This window comes from Antechinus flavipes, chromosome 4 (genome assembly GCF_016432865.1).
Source record: "Antechinus flavipes isolate AdamAnt ecotype Samford, QLD, Australia chromosome 4, AdamAnt_v2, whole genome shotgun sequence".
Taxonomy (NCBI): Eukaryota; Metazoa; Chordata; class Mammalia; order Dasyuromorphia; family Dasyuridae; genus Antechinus; species Antechinus flavipes.
The window spans coordinates 298,427,886-298,447,272 of record NC_067401.1 but is presented as its reverse complement, the minus strand read 5'-3'; the positions used below and the strand labels follow the sequence as shown (position 1 = coordinate 298,447,272).

Genomic DNA, 19,387 nt, shown 5'->3' with positions numbered 1-19,387 from the left:
GGATTGCTTGCCATCTGGGGGAGGAGGTGCAGGGAGGGAGGAGAAAAGTCAGAACAGTTTTCTCCCAAAGCTGTTCCCAGAATCCATGAAAACTTTCTAAATTCTTTATAAAAATTTTGTGACCCTTTTGAAGTTGTATTTTTTTTTCACCTTCTGATATGTTGGAGTAAACAGGAATAATGAAAATGAGAACTTTTAATTGTTAAATTTTTTACTGTTTTGTTTATAACTTATAGACACTTTAGGAAATTTTATTCCTCATTTGTAGTCATTTCTACATAAAGATCTACATTAGTAAGCCTAGCCTCCCTGTCTTTCTATTTTTTAAATATTAGAAAGTCTACTTTTAATTACATCATTTTAATTTATGGCATGTTTTCAAGGAATTTGACCTACCATCAATGTGGAACTTGCCTGCCTGCCTGCTATTTTTAGGGTGTATAGATATGACTATTCTCCTGTAGACCTACAATAGATATCAAGCTACTGGCTCCAAGTGTTTCAAGTGCTTATAAATTTCAAGTGGTGTAGACTGTACATTCTGTATGAAGGATATAGGTCAGATCCTTTTAAAAAGGTGGAATCTTTTGGATATGGGCATTTATATATGGGTATCTGCCCCTGAAAGATGGAAATAAACTTTATATTTATATAAGTGTTTTTTGCTGCCTCCTTATAGTTTCAACCTATAATGGATTTAGAGATTAGAAAGTAAACAAAGTTAATTTTACTATCTCCTAATAATATCCAAAGCTGATGTACAATATAGTTGTCCTCTTTGCGAAGGTGAAACCCTTGTACATAAACCCTTTTTTTCCATTCCCTGCTTTTTTCCTCTCAGTAATCCCATCTTTCACCATTCTCTTCTTATCTATGACTTAAGTTTTTCCTTCTCACAAACAATGCCCTGGTCTTCTCATTCTTAAAAAGACATAACCACTTGCCATTGCCCTAATCTTTCATCCCATATCTATTTTCTTTTTAACAACCCAACTACAGGCAGGAAAAATGCTGTCTACTTTTTTGTGCCTACTTTTCACCTTCCTCAAATCTGGCTTCCAACTGTTATCACTTCATGGCAAAATCTTTTTTCCATCATCAGTGACCTTTGTATCACCAAAATGAATTTCTCAGTTCTCATTTTGCTTGACTTTGTATTTTCCTTTTTCTTTCTATTTTCCTCCCTTCCTTCCTTTTTTCCTTCCTCCCTCTCTTCCTCCCTGTGTGACTTACCTAGGGTCATACAGCCAGGAATTTTTTTTGGGGGGGAGGAAAGGGCAATTTTTTTTTTAAAATTATAGCTTTTTATTTACAAGATATGTGCATGGGTAATTTTTCAGCATTGACAATTGCAAAACCTTTTGTTCCAACTTTTCCCCTCCTTCCCCCACCCTTCCCCCAGATGGCAGGTTAACCAATACATGTTAAATATGTTGAAGTATAAGTTAAATATCATATATGTATACATGTTCAAACAGTTATTTTGCTGTATAAAAAGAATCGGACTTTGAAATAGTGTACAATTAGCCTGTGAAGGAAATACAAAATGCAAGTGGACAAAAATAGAGGGATTGGAATTCGTAGTTATCTCCCAGAGTTCTTTCGCTGGGTGTAGCTGGTTCAATTCATTACTGCTCCATTGAAACTGATTTGGTTCATCTCATTGTTGAAGAGAGCCACATCCGTCAGAATTGATCATCATATAGTATTGTTGTTGAAGTATATAATGATCTCCTGGTCCTGCTCATTTTACTCAGCATCAGTTCATGTAAGTCTCTTCAGGCCTTTCTGAAATCATCCTGCTGGTCATTTCTTACACAATTTATTCTCCAATTGATGGGCATTTCCAGTTTCTGGCCACTACAAAGAGGGCTGCCACAAACATTCTTGCGCATACAGGTCCCTTTCCCTTCCCTAAGATCTCTTTGGAATATAAGCCCAGGAGTAACACTGCTGGATCAAAGGATATGCACAATTTGATAACTTTTTGAGCATAGTTCCAAATTGCTTTCCAGAATGGCTGGATGTATTCATGATTCACAATTCACAATGTATCAGTGTCCCAGTTTCCCACATCCCCTCCAACATTCTGCATTATCTTTCCCTGTCATTCTAGCCAATTTGACAAATGTGTAGTCAGCCAGGAAGTCTTAAGTGGCTGAGATCAGATTTGAATTCAGATCCTCCTGACTTCAGAGCTAGTGCTCTATCCACTGCACAACCAGCTGCTCCTCTAGGTTTTCCTGCTTGTCTGACTTCTTGTCAGGCTCTTTTACTGATTCTTTATCTATATTGTGCATTTAACCATGTCTCTTACATATTCTTTCTCAACAAAGTAAAAGAACTGAACCTATGATTCTGTTAGGATGACATTTAACATATGTCTATGATCTTTTTTTTTAAATTAAAAAATACATATGCTTGGGTAATTTTTCATCACTGACCCTTGCAAAACTTCTATGATCTTTTTTTTTTAAAGTAGAGTTTCACTTTTAACAAATCTTTACCTTCCTGTGACATATGTTTTCCAGAAGTACTTACAGATTTTGTGCTTAGTGCCCACAAATCCCTTCATAGTGAGACTATGGACTAATTTTGGTTCACATTGCTCTTTAAACTTCACTAATTGAAACTAACAAAACATTTATAAAAACAAAACAAAAATAAAACTTTCTTTACTTTAAGAATTAAAGTTTTATTAAGCAAATAAATGCCTACTGTGCTAGGTACTGTTATTGGCATTGGGAATTTAAAGATACAAAACAAAAGCCTTGTCCTCATGGAGCTTATTATTCTTTAACATATATCCAAATAAATGTAATTAAAAATGGAGAATAGTACATAAGAGAGATAAGCAGAAAGAGATTAAATATTGGGGAATGAGAGATCACTTTTTTCTTAGAGAAACAGGTAAAAATTCATTAAAAATAGACCATCTACGTGCATCTTGAAGAAAGCAAAGAAGTTTTAATTGGCAGTTTAAAAAATGAATCCATTTTAAAGATGAGTTTTTGTAGGCACTAGGTGGCCCAGGCAAGATTATACAATGCATCACAGCCTTGACTGAAATGGGTTTTCATAGGATAATTCTAACTTTTATTTTGAGCTTTTATTTTTTATTTTTTATTTTGTAACTACTTTCCTCCAGAAATTAAGTGTGCTACTCTGCAGATCTTTCTGAGTCATTAAGTACAATTTCAGATGTTTTAGAGTTAGTTTCTCCACAGAAGGGGGAAAAACTTCATTCAAAAAATAAGATTGGAATCTTGGAGATTAATTTTATATGTAGCTTTTTAGAAACACAAGGGTTAAAGATGCATATAAAAATATACTATGTATACCAATCAAAGGACAGTATATATTTCTTATTCTATTATAGTGGTATATCATAAAGATCTCGTGAAAATGTTTGTAGGAGTTTACCCTTAATAGAGGGAAAGAAAAGGTACTATAAAAGTAGTGCTGATTAGGATTTTTAAGTAAGTAGAGCCTACTTTGGATACTGGCATATAAAATTGGCAATAATTAGTCAAGATCAACATCTTTACAATTTTGATAGATTTTACTATTGAAGGAGTTTTGCACATGCTTTGGGGACTAAAATTAATTTTGGAGAGGTTTTGGAAAAAATTTGCCTAAAAAAGAAAAACCTTAAAGTCAAACATTCCCCCCCTCCCCCACCCAAAAAAAATTTTCCTCTGTGAAGCAGAACTTAAAGAAGAGTCTGTAGAAAATTTTTAATCTTCCATTCCATATAACATTTTTAAAAAGTGGGAAATATGCTTTATAGGTTACTTTTTAAATTCATCTACTTAGGCTTTTTTCTGTTTCCCTATGGGAATTTAAAAAATGTTACTAGAACTTATATTTTAGTGAGGAATGGGTACCTCTATATTGCCAATTTCTCTTATCTCACCATCCCCTCTGTGAGAGAAAGAAAAGGAAGAAGTTTTTTTTCCCTAGGTTATTGAGCTGATCTTCATAATATATAATTAGTCACCTCTAGATCTTTGGGGTACATAGCTTTGAATCGTCAGAGCCCTCTTTGGGATTTCAGAACAAAATATCAGAGACCTCAGAACCCTTGGAATTCTGAGTTATTCCATTCAGAGATCTGGGATTCTTAATTTGGTCAGCAATTGTGGCTACTCAAAATGTTTGTGGCAGCCCTGTTTGTAGTGGCTAGAAACTGGAAATTGAATGGATGCCCATCAATTGGAGAATGGCTGGGTAAATTGTGGTATATGAATGTTATGGAATATTATTGTTCTGTAAGAAATGACCAGCAGGAGGAATACAGAGAGGCTTGGAGAGACTTACATGAACTGATGCTAAGTGAAATGAGCAGAACCAGGAGATCACTATACACTTTGACAACGATATTATATCAGGATGTATTCTGGTGGAAGTGGATTTCTTTGACAAAGAGACCTAACTGAGTTTCAATTGATAAATGATGGACAGAAGCAGCTACACCCAAAGAAAGAACACTGGGAAATGAATGTGAACTGTTTGCATTTTTGTTTTTCTTCCTGGATTATTTTTACCTTCTGAATCCAATTCTCCCTGTCCAACAAGAGAACTGTTCGGTTCTGCAAACATATTTTGTATCTAGGCTATACTGCAACATATCTAACATATATAGGACTGCTTGCCATCTAGGGGAGGGGGTAGAGGGAGGGAGGGGAAAAATCAGAATAGAAGTGAGTGCAAGGGATAATGTAAAAAAATTACCCTGGCATAGATTCTGTCAATATAAAGTTATTATTAAATTAAAAAAAAAAAAAACAATTGTGGCTACTCCCAAGAACTTCCAAGGCCCTCATCCTGTTGCTTTCTCAGCAAGAGATTTTGAAATCTCTAGACTCAGAACCTTGCCCCGCTATAGGAATCCTCTGTCTCTGACCAGGAAGCTATCCTGTACACGCTCATGCTAGCTTGGTTGGAGAGGGCTTTCTTTCATATACCTCATTCGGATTTTGGCTGATTCCATGCATGTCTGGGGTATAAGTCACTGTAAATTTCATTGGATTTCTTAATCATTACTTGCTTTGATGAGAACATTAAATTTTCTAGAGAGGGTATGTGGGAAAACTAGACAGTTTCGTCACTATTTTGGCAGGAAATCTAAAATATGTATTTGATCCCTGAAATATATCTTTCTTTTAACATTGCTGTAGATCTGCTCTAATTATGTAAAATTTTTATTCAGGTTTTGACTGGCCCTCGTCAAAATTATTCATCTTCTGGCTACCATGATTTCAATAGATGGGAATCTTTATTGAAAATCAAAGAAGGATTGCTAAGACAGAAGGAAATTGTAATTGACAGGTCAGTATATAATTGTTTTAGTTTTTGTTATATATTAAATATGGATATTAACTTATATTTAACTTATTTGCAAGATCTGAGTGTTAAAGAAATCTCCTTCATGTTCCTTCTTAAAACAAAGAGAAACACCTATCACAAATTATCCACTTATTTTAGATGCTTTGTTTTAGATTTCTTAATGTTTTGTGGATATCAACAACATTCTGGTTGCTCACAGTTTATACTTTGCACTTGCATTTATGATGTCTATGTTCTTTTTCTGGTAATGCATCTCTCTGGTAACATCCTTTTTACTGTTTCTTTGGCACAGTTCTTCATTGGCAAAATGTTGTGAAATGCTTATGCATTTTTGTATTGGCCTTTGAGTGGCTAGTAATATTAATTCTTTAGACAAAATGGTAGTCATAAAACATAGTTGTACATCACTTACATTGGACAATGTATACTTATGTCCAAATGACAGAGCTTGTTTCAGAGAGAAATTTAGAATAAATGCTACATATTTCCTCTCTTCCCTAAACAAAATATACAAACAGCAACAATATCCATTCTCACAATCTTACTCTCTATTCAATACCTTCCTAGTATAGTACCTATAATTTTTTTATTGTTACTCAGCTGTTTCAGTTATTTCTTATTCTCCATGATCCTATTTGAGGTTTTCTTGGCAAAGATACTTTAGTAGTTTGCTCTTTTCTTATCTAGCTCATTTTATAAAAGAAGAACTGGGGCAGATGTTGTGAAGTTACTTGCCCATGGTTATGCAGTTAGTGACTAAATACAGATTTGAAGTCGGGAAAATGATTGTTTCTGGTTCTCAGCCCAGTGTTCTATATTCATTGTATTACCCAGCTGCCCCCAACCTCAACACAGTAAATACTTAATATAACCCTAACCCTAACTCTAACCCTAACTCTAACCCTAACCCAACTTATTGTTTATCCCACTGTTTGTTTAGCATCATCCTTCTCTTCTCTTTCCCTCAAGCCTCCCCTCCCCCCTTTTCTCTTAATGGATAAAGTTTGGCCAATTACACATTAAAATTTGAACAAAATACATTATTTTTCCATTCATTTTCTTCTTTTTAGTCCACCACACTCTTTGAGTAATTATGCATCTGAGTTTGAAAGTTCTATAAAGTTTCAGGATTTGACAAGTGAAAGTATTATCTAAAAATTGGAGGACTATGTGATAGGATTTTTTGCATCCTCCATGACAGTGACAGAAACCTATATTGAGTATACATTTTGCTGTTGAAGATTAATAATTAGAGAGTCATGGAACATAGTTATATGTTTTTTCAAGTAATCTTTTTTTTAAATTAAAACTTTTTATTTTTCAAAATAATGGATAATTCTTTGACATTAACCCTTGCAAATCCTTGTTTTATAATCTTCCTCCTTCCCCCACCTCATTCCCTAGATTGCAGTTTCTCTGATCAATAGTGATTTGGAGCACCTTTTCATATGACTAGAAATGGTTTCAATTTCTTCATCTGAAAATTGTTTCTTCATGTCCTTTGACCATTTATCAATTGGAGAATGGCTTTTTTTTCAAGTAATCTTACAGGATTTTTGGCATATGTCAGGTAAGGGATACTTGCACACTTACACACACACACACACACACACACACACACATACACACATATATATATAAAAATAAAAAAAGAAAGAAAATTAAATATATATATTTATTTATAATTTATTTATTTATTTATAATTTAATAATAATATATATATATTTAATTTTCTTTCTTTTTTTATTTTTGTACCTCTCATCTTGTTTTTTTTTATTATATTATATTAATAATTATAACTTTTTATTGACAGAACCCGTGCCTGGGTAATTTTTTTACAACATTATCCCTTGCACTCACTTCTGTTCTGACTTTTCCCCTCCCTTCCTCCAATGCCCCAGATGGTAAGCAGTCCTATACATGTTAAATATGTTACAATATATCCTAAATACAATATACGTGTGCAGAACCAAACAGTTCTCATGTTGCACAGGAAGAATTGGATTCAGAAGGTAAAAATAACCCGGGAAGAAAAACAAAAATGCAAACAGTTTACATTCATTTCCCAGTGTTCTTTCTTTGGGTGTAGCTGCTTCTGTCCCTCATTGATCAATTGAAACTGAGTTAGATCTTCTCTTTGTCAAAGAAATCCACTTTCATCAGAATACATCCTCATACAGTATTGTTGTTGAAGTATATAATGATCTCCTGGTTTATACATATGTATTTTTAAAGCATATACATATGCATTTTAGGATTTTGTATTCTCTGCATCTTTTAGTCATGCTGTGATTGCAAAGATGTGGTGTGCTGTAAGTTATTATTTGTGAAAATTATTTCTTTTCCTTTCCTGTCTTCTTTATTAAGGATATTCTTGAAAGCAAATTTTAGATCTTTGATTACTTTTTTTTTTTCAGTAAAACTTCCTGCTATACCAATTAGACTCCCCCAAAAGTATTTTAATGACCTAGAAAAAAATAACAACAAAATTCATCTGGAAGAACAAAAGGTCAAGACTTTCAAGGGAACTAGTGAAAAAAAAAATCAAATGAAGGTGGCCTAGCTGTACCAGATCTAAAACAATATTATAAAGCAGTAGTCACCCAAACCATTTGGTATTGGCTAAAAAATAGACTAGTTGATCAGTGGAATAGGTTAGGTTCACAGGACAAATTAGTCAATAAGTTTAATAATCTAGTATTTGACAAACCCAAAACCCCCAGCTTTTACAATAAGAATTCACTGTTTGACAAAAACTGTTGGGAAAATTGGAAATTAGTATGGCAAAAACTAGCCATTGACCCACATTTAACATCGTATACCAAGATATGATCAGAATGGATTCATGATCAAGGAATACAGAATGGTAGTATAAACAAATTAGAAGAACATAGGATAGTTTACCTCTCAGAACTGTGGAGGAAGAAGGAATTTGTGACAAAAGAAGAACTAGAGATCATTATTGATCACAAAATAGATAATTTTGATTGTTTGTACAAAGGCTTTTTAATTTGATATAATCAAAATTATCTATTTTGTGATCAATAATGATCTCTAAAGGCAGACAAGATTAGAAGGGAAGCAATAAACTGGGAAAACATTTTTATGTTAAAGGTTCTGATAAAGGCCTCATTTCCAAAATATATAGAAAATTGATTCTAATTCAAAGAAATCAAGCCATTCTCCAATTGATAAATGGTCAAAGGATATCAACAGACAATTTTCAGGTGAAGAAATAGAAACTATTTCTATATTATTGTTCTGTAAGAAATGACCAGCAGGATAAATACAGAGAGGACTGGCGAAGACTTACATGAACTGATGCTAAGTGAAATGAACAGAACCAGGAGATCATTATTTACCTCAACAACGATATTATTTGAGGATGTATTCTGACAGAAGTGGATCTCTTCGATAAAGAGAGCTAATTCAGTTTCAATTGATCAAGGATGGACAGAACCAGCTACACTCAAAGAAAGAACACTGGGAAATGAATATAAATTGCTTGCATTTTTGTTTTTCTTCTCGGGTTATTTATACCTTCTGAATCCAATTTTCCCTGTGCAACAAGAGAAATGTTCGGTTCTGCACACACATATTGTATCTAGGATATACTGTAACCTATTTAACATGTAAAGGACTGCTTGCCATCTGGAAGAGGGGGTAGAGGGAGGGAGGAGAAAAATCGGAACAGAAGCGAGTGCAAGGGATAATGCCTGTAAAAAATTACCCTGCATGGGTTCTGTCAATAAAAAGTTTAAAAAAAAAATTAATGAAGTCACAGAATATCCAAAAAAAAAAAAAAAAACAAAAAACAAACTATTTCTAGCCAGAAAAGATGCTCCAAATCATTATTAATCAGAGAAATGCAAATTAAGACAACTTTAAGATATCACTACACACCTGTCAGATTGGCTAGAATGACAGGGAAAGATAATGCGGAATGTTGGAGGGCATATGGGAAAATGGGGCACTCATACATTCTTGATAGAATTGTGAATGCATCCCACCATTGTGGAGCGCAATTTGAAACTATGCTCAAAAAGTTATCACATTGTGCATACCCTTTGATCTAGCAGTGTTACTACTGGGCTTATATAAGTTTATATAAGCCCAATATCCCAAAGAGATCATAAAGAAGGGAAAGGGACTTGTGTACAAGAATGTTTGTGGCAGCCCCTTTTTGTAGTGGCCAGAAACTAGAAACTGAGTGGATGCCCATCAATTGGAGAATGGCTGAATAAATTATGGTACATGAATGTTATGGAATATTATTGTTCTGTAAGAAATGACCAGCAGGAGGATTTCATAAAGGCCTGGACAGACTTAGACGAACTGATGCTTAGTGAAATGAGCAGGACCAGGAGATCATTATATACTTCTACAACAATACTATATGATGATCAATTCTGATGAACATGGCTTTCTTCAACAATGAGATGAACTAAATCAGTTTCATTTGTTCAATAATGAAAAGAACCAGCTATGCCCCTCTGAAGAACTATGAGAAATGAGTGTGAACCACAACATAGCATTTCCATTTCCTCTGTTTTTGTCCGCCTACATTTTTGATTTCCTTTTCAGGTTATTTTTACCTTATTTCTAAGTCCAGTTTTTCTTATGCAGCAAAATAACTATATAGATTTGTATACATATATTGCATTTAACATATACTTTAACATATTTAATATATTGGTCTACCTGCCATCTAGAGGAAGGGTGAAGGGTTGTGAGGAAGGAGGGGAAAAGTTGGAACAAAATATTTGGCAAGGGTCATTGCTGAAAACTTACCCATTACCCATGCATATATCTTGTAAATAAAAAACTATAATAAAAAAATTAAATTAAAATTAAAAAAAAGGAATTTAAAATAAAACTTCCACAGAGATAGAAAAGAAGATATATATATTATATATAAAATAAATTATCTTTTCTATCTCTATGGAAGTCAGAATACATGTGTAACTACTAACATATATATATATATATATATATATATATATATATATATATATATATATATATATATATAATTTCATTTCACTCATTACACATGTATTATTACCACATTAAAAAAAGTCTTTTTTTTTTTTAAAAGCTTTTTATTTATAAAGCATATGCATGGGTAATTTTTCCTACATTGACCCTTGCATAACCTTTTGTGCAAATTTTCTCCTTCTTTCCTTCTACCCTTCCCCTATCTGGCAGGTAGTCCAATAAAGTCTATTTTTTTCTACAATTCTGCCACAAATATTTTGGTGTTTAGGAGACCTTTCTCTCTTTGACCTTCTTGAGGTATATGTTTAATAGTGGAATCTCTAGGTCAGACTCACATTTTGGTCCTTTTCTTAACATGATTCTAATTACTTTTATAAAATTGATTGATTAATTCATAGTTCCATCAGCAATGTATTAGTATGCTTGTATTTTCAGTTCATCTAACATTGACTTTTTCTATGTTTGATCACTTTTGCCAATAAGTAAAATTAAATTAAAACATCAAAGCAATTAAAATGCCTATTGATGGCCTGATATTAAATTTAGGATTGCTATTAATATATGAAATTGTATAATGTAATTAGTATTAACAAATATGAGGAGTATCAAGAAAATTAGAAATAAAAGTAAAAGACTGTTGTATTGTTTACTTTTCAAAGAAGAAAAGTGAGGGAGAAAAAATGGATAAGCAAGAATCTTGGTTGGGGGATACTTCAAGGGGCAAAATGTTATACTTTGTGTTGAAATTAATTAAAAGTAAATAGTTACTAAATAAGTAATTGTTTTATTAATATCAATTAGATTTGTAACAATTTAATAGAAAACAAACAAATGCTATATAATCTAAACATATGATACATTCAAAATTATCTATGTGTGCATGTGTGCGCGTGCGCGCGCACACACACACACACACACACAGGGATTTTTTCTATCTTCAGAAAGGATATTTACTTAGATTTTTGTAAGTAATGCAAATATGGTTAATAATTTATTAACCATAATTTCTGAGTTCAAATTTGTTAGCACAACACAAATCCTAACAGTCCGCTACCAACTTTAGCAAGCTTAGGTCTATTAATTTCAGCTTGTTGAATTATATTGTTTTATTTTCTTTGCCTTTCTAAAAACATTGTCAACATAAATAGTTTTTTTTTTTTTTTTTAAAGAAACTTTGGTTTAATTGCCTGGATTACTGATTGTCAAAACTATCCATCTCTTTCTGCTTGTTTGAGGTTTTTTAAAGTGTTTAAGCTGTTTTAATGTCTTTGTTCTATAATTCCTTGAAAGTCCCTTTGATGACTTTAGAATTGAATTTTCCAGTTTGAGGTGGGAAAATGTCTGTTTTGAAATAAAATGGATTATTCTATTTACAAAATAATCCTTCCACCTTGAGAAGGAGAAGTTGAATTTATTTTGAAAGTACTGGAGCATTTAATTTAATGTGACTTTTTCAAGTATAGGTCATGGTTAGAAAATGTTTAAAGATACTTTAATTTTGTGAAAGAAAACAAATCAGTTTGAAAGATATTTTCTCAGGATCACAAATATAATGATTGTCTGACAGGCAGGATTTCAATTTAAGTCTTTCTTTCTGGGAAGTCTAGAATTGGACCTCATCCCTGAAACATCCCTGGGCTTTGATAGACTATTTAGGTCATTATATTAGTTGGATTCTAAACCTCTGAATATCTGCAGCCATGTCTTTGAGTATGTTTTTTAATATTCTCTCTCTCTCTCTCTCTCTCTCTCTCTCTCTCTCTCCCTCTCCTTCTTCTCTCCCTCCCTCTCCCCCCCCTTTCCTCCACTGCCCCCCTTTCATGTCTCTCGTATATCTCTCTCCTATTTTTGTATCCTTTCTGTCTCTCTTTCTCATTGCAAGTGCTTCCTTCTATCCTCTATGAAACACCGTCAACCTTCTTGCATAGATTCTTAGTTATTTTGCTTTGCAATTATTAAAACAAAAGTATTTAGCCATTTTAGGTAACCACTACTTCAGAAAATCCCAATATGTAGAATTTCAGACTTTAGAAAAGGAAAGCAACAGATAAATTATTCATATAAAAAAAGATTATTTGAGGAGGGGAGGGGTATGGTTAGCTTCCTCATTGTCCTTGAAATGTAATTCTATTTATATGTAACTTTTAAAGAATGTATCTCCTCTGTAAAAGCATGAGAATTGGGTAAAAATAGCATAGCCATCAAAATAGAAGAGTGATTATATAGGAGCCTCCTTCAAATTCTATTTTGGACAAAAGTTACTAATATTGAAAAGTTCAGAGGCCTTTGGGTAGACATAGTGAAGTGAGGAGTAGAAAGACATGTTTGCAATTCAGGATTACTTTTAATGGAAAATATAAGGAGCTGGAAAATAAAGGTATCCAGTATTTGGGAAAGAATAAATTATTAGAAAAAAAATTTAAAAAATTATTTGGTAGTTGTAACATCAAATTACTGATATATTTTTAGAGGATGTTAAATTTATAGTTAAGGTACTTAGATGGTGCAGTGAATAGAATTGATTGTCTTGGAGTCAGAAAGACTTATCTTCCTGAGTTCAGAACTGGCCTCAGATATTTATTATCTGGCTGACTTTGGTCAAGTCACTTAACCCTGTTTACCTTAGTTTCCTTATCTATAAAATGAACTGGAAAAATAAATGGTAAGATATTCCAGTATCTTTGCTAAGAAAATACCCCAAAGGGAGTTACAAAGAGTCAGACATGACTGAAAAGCTTAGAACAAAATTTTTTAATTGCCTGTTTCAACTTTTAAATCTTTGACTTTTTTCCCCCAGATAATCATTAGAAAATTTAAAAAAAATCATATACTTGAAGAAAAACACTATTTCATTGGATTTCAGTATAGAATATGAGTCTGCCTTACATGGAAAATTCTTCAATTAGGATTGAATAGAATGTTTCACAAAATAATCCTTCATCAAGTTTTAAAGGAAACTTCAGTGACTTATTGTTGAAAGTTGTTTTATTGTTTTGAAGGAATTTAAGAAAAGTATATGAAAAGTCTAGAAGTCATAAAACATTTAAAATGTTTATACAACATATCCTGCAGTCAGGAAGACTAATTCTGGTCTTTATTTAGATATTTATTAGGCAAGAAATAATCTCTATTTGCATGGATTTTTTTTTTTTTTTTTTTTTTTTTTGCTTCTTGTTGTTTGTTTTGTTTTTCATTCGTAAAGTGGAAATCATAATAGCAACTACTTTTTCCAAGGTTGTTGCTAGGACTAAATGAGGTAATTTTTGTAAAGCATTTTGTAAATTTAAAAGCTCCATATAAATGCTAATTACTATTATAATGGGAAATGTGGATAATGTAAGAACACAATAACAATGAAGGTTTTTTTTTAAATTATTAATTATTTTTCTAAAAAAATAAAATCTCCATAGACTTTGCAAACTTCATTAGCTCCTCCTCTGGTGTTCCTGTCTCAATTTTGACTTTATTTATCATCCTTCAACATAAATTATTGTCTGAACAACAATTTTATATCTATATAATATTCAATTCACTAGAATTAATAAAGAAAAAAAAAACAAAAAGGGAAGGAAAAACTAATTTAGATTGTATCCCTATAAAAAATTAACTTCATCCATAAATTGAAGATAGCATTGAATTTTTATGGTACATCTTCCCTCTTTTTTATGCATTTATTTAATTTCAAATAGTTAAAATGATGGGGTCATTGTACTAGTTTGTCAGCTGCCACGAGGCAGTTGATAGATCACCTTCTTTAAAAGTTTTTATGGAGAAATGATATCCTTTTATGCTATATATCAATCCTAAATCCTTTATACAAACAGTTTGGATTCCTAACACTTGGGGTTTATGAAATTAAAACCATTTGCATAATAATATTAAGATGTCATTTGCTTTTTTCAATCTCATTCTCTCTTGAGTGTACAATGGAATTTTCTAGAGGCTATTTGATTTATGGATTAAAGATTTAACCTCAGACATTAAGATTGAGTTAATATTTCTATAAAATTATACTATGGCCTTCCAAAAGAACACATATATAGATAGATCTGGTACTTGTTTTGCTTATGGTTATACAGTGTCAGCAGTCATTGAAAAAGGGGAGGCTTAAGGTTATATCTAAATGGTAGCAGAATATTAAAAATGTTTAATTTTGCAAATTTTGTGATTTATTAATAATTTACATTTAAATTTTCAGTGATTCACCTTTATAAAAAGTGAGTAATATTGCTGTCTTCCTATGAATTATGACAGTGGCACCAAACTGCATCAGTAGTCATTGTATTCTTTATTTGGTAATTTAAAAAACAAAAACACTTGTTTCACTTGAACACTCTACATGAAACAATAAAGTTTACTAATTTCATTATTTCTTGACCATCAGATGTAGATCTTCTTAATATTTTGTAGGACAAAATGAGAAGTTCATTGTGAGGAAAAGTAGTCTTGTATTTTTCAGGTGACCAATGTATGATGTACAAAAATAAAAGATCCATTCAAAGTGGAAGGCAGACCTATAGAATTGAATAAGAAAAATATACTGATATCATTTCAGAACATACTAATCTTTAAAATTTAGGACAACTAATTTTAAAGAACCTGCCATTTGTTAATTTTTGGTGTAGTTTCAAAGAAAAAAATTCTGTAGTTATCTAAAAATGTTCTTTAAAATAATTTCCTTTTGTAACTACTTGTTTATGTGAAACTACATTTTCTTCATATACTTCAATCAAAATAACACAGAAGAATAGATTGAATGAAACAGCAGATATGAGATTTCCAGTTGCCTTCTATTAAGCCAGACATGAAATTTGTAAAAATATAAAACAGTGCTACCCTTCTCGTTTTGCTTTTGTTTTTGAGAATAGTTTTATAAAATAAATATCATTTTTGTTAAAATGTAATGAATTTATTGTTTTAAATGAGATGGTAAATACTTAGGAATTTACCAGTTTTAATTTCTGATGTAGCAAATATCTATAGATATAACAAAAAGAAACAAAATCTCTTTGGGACACTTAATAATTTTTAAGAGCATAAAAGAACTCTGAGAGCAAAGACATTGAGAATTATTGCTCCATACTCTTTTTTTTTGGTGAAATCATCAACATGAATGTGATGATTCTCAGATTTACTTATCCAGCCATGTCAATTTCTTCAACTCCATTGGTTTCCTTTTATCACCAGGATTGGGCTTTTAAAGCTTTTCATAATTTGGCACTTTTCTATCTTTCCAGTCTTTTTGCATCTTATTCTTTTCCAAGTACTTTTTGATCCATTGACTTTAGCCTTCTTTTTGTTCCATGCATAGTAGCATTTGATCTTCACTCCAGGCATTTTCATTGGCTATCTCTCTGGTCTGGAATTTCCTCTTCACTTTTGCTTCCCAGTTACCTTAAAAGTCTCATGTAAAGCCCTACCTTCTTGCAAGAAGTCTTGGTCCTTATTAATGCTAGCTTTATATATATACACACACATAGTGTTTGTCCATAATACACACATAGTGTTTGTCCATAATTGTGTGTGGTTTCTCCAATTAAATGGTGAGCTCCTAGAAGACAGAAACTGTTTTGGCCCTTCTAGTATTCCCAGAACTTAACAGAGTGCTTGGTATACAGTAGGCACTAAAATGCTTAATTGACTTGATAAAGAGATCCAGATCTTAAATTATCCCCTTAAACTGGGCAGCATTTTCCAATGAAACAAAATGAAACATGTAATGACTAATAACATAAATAATTTAAATTTTTTTTGTGATAATTTAATTTACATTTTTTTCTTTTTTCTCTTCTCCGCTATTTGTTGGATATATACATTTTGTTGAATAGTACATCAAGATGCTGAATAATATTCTTAGGAATTAGGAATACATTTCTTAGAGGACATCATTCTTAGAGAAATAAAAGGAATGAATTCAGAAAAACCTTGGAAGATTTGTGGATAAGCACTAGGGGAACAGCTTTTAGCATAATAGAAAAATCAAACTGCTATTAAGGATTTAAATATTTTGATCAGTGAGATGATCAGTTAGTTATAACTTCAGAAAATTGATAAAAAAGCATAATTCTTAGGTCTTGGCAAGAGGTAAATAGACTGTGCTTACAGAATGAGACATACATTTTAAGATGTGACTAATGTCTGAATTTGGTTTTCTTGACTATAATACTTATGAGGGAAGGCCTTTGTTTCTATTATTTTTCATTTTTTAATGTGTGAGAAGCAATTTTATGGAGGACTAAGTAGGTAGTAATAGTGATGCTAAAGAAGAAAAAGTCAGTGGAATCTTTAAAATGAAAAGAAAACAGAAGGAAGTTGAAAAGGCAGTGTTGGTTACTTGGGTTAACTTTGACATATAATTTAAAAATAAGTTGCATATGATATCATCTTGTGCCTTCATGTAAAATCTTATTTTTGTGTATGGACATTTTTATGTTTTAAGTTCAATAAAAAGTTTTAAAAGTTGATTTTATATCCTTGCAACTAGGGTGAAATGAGAATTTCCCTTGAGAAATGGTCACTCCTGTTGCTGCTGCTGCTGCTTCTTTTTCTTCTTTTTTTTTGGGGTAACCTAACTTGAATTTCTGTTTTGTAGGCAGAAACAACAAATAACCAACCTCCATCAGAGGATCAGGGATAATGAATTACGAGCACAACATGCCATGTTGGGTCATTTTGTAAATTGTGAGGATTCTTATGTTGCAGGTTTGCAGGTAAGATATAGAAGGTATTTTTATGAACATTTTGTATACTCATACCTTATACCTCAAAGCACCAATCTTTGATGTTTTCCTATCTACAGTTTTCCTAGAGATTGGATAACAAGTCTCTAAAGGCTTTCTACTGTTGTTCTTTACTGTGTAACAGAATTTGTTTCACATATAATGTGTAGTAGCATATTTTAGTTAGTGTATTGCCCACTGAACTTGGAATCCAAGGAGCTCTGGGTTTATGTTCTACCATCCATCCTTGGACAAGGTGCTTAATTTCCCTGAACTTTTTGTGTCTTCATTTATAAGATCAGGATAATCCACTTCAAATAATAAAAAGTTGTAAAGTTATTTGTGAATTTTAAGGTGCCTTAGGAACATCAATTGTCAACTTCTCCGTCCTTCAGCAGTTTTGAACTTTAGTTACTGAAATACGAAAAGTTTAGTAGGAGGTAGCTTCACCAAAAATTCTTTTGGATAAATCTCAGAGATCCCATTTATATGAAATCAATCTACAAGCATTTATTAAACATTTGCCTTGTTGTGGGCACTGTTGTAAGGCTGTAAAATATATTACTCCTGCTCTCAAGGAAATAGCATTCTATTGAGAGTGAAAACATGTAGATAACTGACTATCAAGAAATAAATACAATGTGATTTTAGAAGGAAGAGGGCAGAAGGGGAGATAAATTGAGACAGATTGCCACTCAAAGGTAGGATTTTAAATTAGTCTTGAAAGAAGATAGGAATCAGCAGTGAGGTGGTAGAGCATTGCAGGCATGAGGAATATGATATCATGATGCAACTGCATGAGGTCAGGCATTGTAATGTAGTGTTCAGCAATCACCAAAATGGCCAAGGTAATTGACTATAAAAGTATATGGAGAGGAGTGAAAGTAAGAAGACTGCAAAGGGGTCAAGTTGTAAATGCCAAATAGATAATTATATATTTGATCCTGGAGATATTAGGGAATAATGGAATTTGGGAAGGTTTGGATGGGTTGTTGGAGATATGATCAGATTTTAAGAATATCATATTGACAGCCATGTGAGATTGGATGGATGTTCCTGGGGAAGAGACTAGGAGGTAGAGGAGTCAATTATCTATCTTGGGTATAAATATGAAATAAGGGCCTTCAATAGGGTTGACTGAAAGATGTTATTTGAGCAGAAATAAAAAGATTTTGGGGGAAAAATTTTGGATATTGGATATGAAGAGAGCTAGTGAATACTTGAGGATAACACTTGACTGTGAGCCTGGATTCCATCCTTAAGAAAGTTGGGAAGAAAATTGAGAAAAAGATAAGGAGCTCTGTTGTGCACATATTGACTTTGAGGTACATGTGAAACATTTAATTTGAGATATCCATCAAGTGTTTTGTGATGTTGGGTGAGACTCTAAAAGAGCAAGTATGGGGCATAAACATAAACACATAAGTGATAGTTGAATAGGAGCTGATAGGATGCCCATGGGAGATTGTATAGAAGGAAAAGAGAAGGGGATTCAGGACAGAGCTTTGGAGGTACCCATTGTTGGTGGGAATCACATGGATGAAGATTCAGCAAAGAAATTGAAGGTACAATTAGAAGGAACACCGGGGAAGAGTAGTTTCATAAAAAGGCAAAAGTATCTAAGAAAAGGTGGGGAGGGGATTCAGTAGTGTGAAAGTCTTGAAAAGAGATCAAGAAGGATGAAGATTGAATGGAGGCCTTTAAATTTGGCCATTACAAGATCATTGGTAACTTTGGAGAACAGTTTTTAGTTGAATGATGAGATTGGAAGCCCAGTTGCTAAGGTTTAGGCTCAAGAGAGAGGAGTAGAGAGGCATCTAGTATATACAGCTTTCTCAAGAGTTGTACCCAAGAAAGACAGGAGAGAGAGGATAATACCTAATGGGTTGAGTGAAAGTTTTTTTTTTTTTTTTTTTTTTAAAGATGGCTTGACATATAGGCAAGTTTGTAGGCAGCAAAGGAATTGGAGAGGTTGAAGAGTAGACAGGGAAGAGAGTGGAAATATTCAGCCTAAGAAGAGGGGAATGGGATTAAGGATGTTTGTAGAGGGCTCACGAGGGGGGAAGGGTCACTCCTTCACATGAGCTAGAAGTGAAGGATAGGTAGAAGAACTCTGAGTCATGGAATCAGTGGGAGCTCTCTTTATGGTGATAGATGAGGTGAAGTTCTTAGCCAAGAAAGTGGGAAGGAGTTCTATGACAGACTTTAGAGAAGAAGTTTAGAGAATCCTAAACTGATTATCATAGGGAGGTTCTATAATATGGTACTTAATAATAATTTATTTTATTTCTATGATATACATGTTTATAATAGCAACTAT

General features: G+C 32.7%; 1 protein-coding gene across 5 annotated transcripts in view; it reads left to right on the top strand.

Annotated features, from left to right (window-relative positions):
* Positions 1–19,387, top strand: part of CEP85L (centrosomal protein 85 like) — a 236,514-nt gene that overhangs the window by 176,034 nt on the left and 41,093 nt on the right. For all 5 annotated transcript variants that reach the window (XR_007953619.1, XM_051997622.1, XM_051997619.1 and 2 more), the window contains exons 4-5: positions 5,213–5,331; positions 16,941–17,058. Coding sequence is in view for 4 of the 5 variants with exons in the window: in XM_051997622.1 (XP_051853582.1) it covers positions 5,213–5,331; positions 16,941–17,058 (237 nt within the window). In the remaining variant the exon portion in view is untranslated. The remainder of the gene's footprint in view (positions 1–5,212; positions 5,332–16,940; positions 17,059–19,387) is intronic.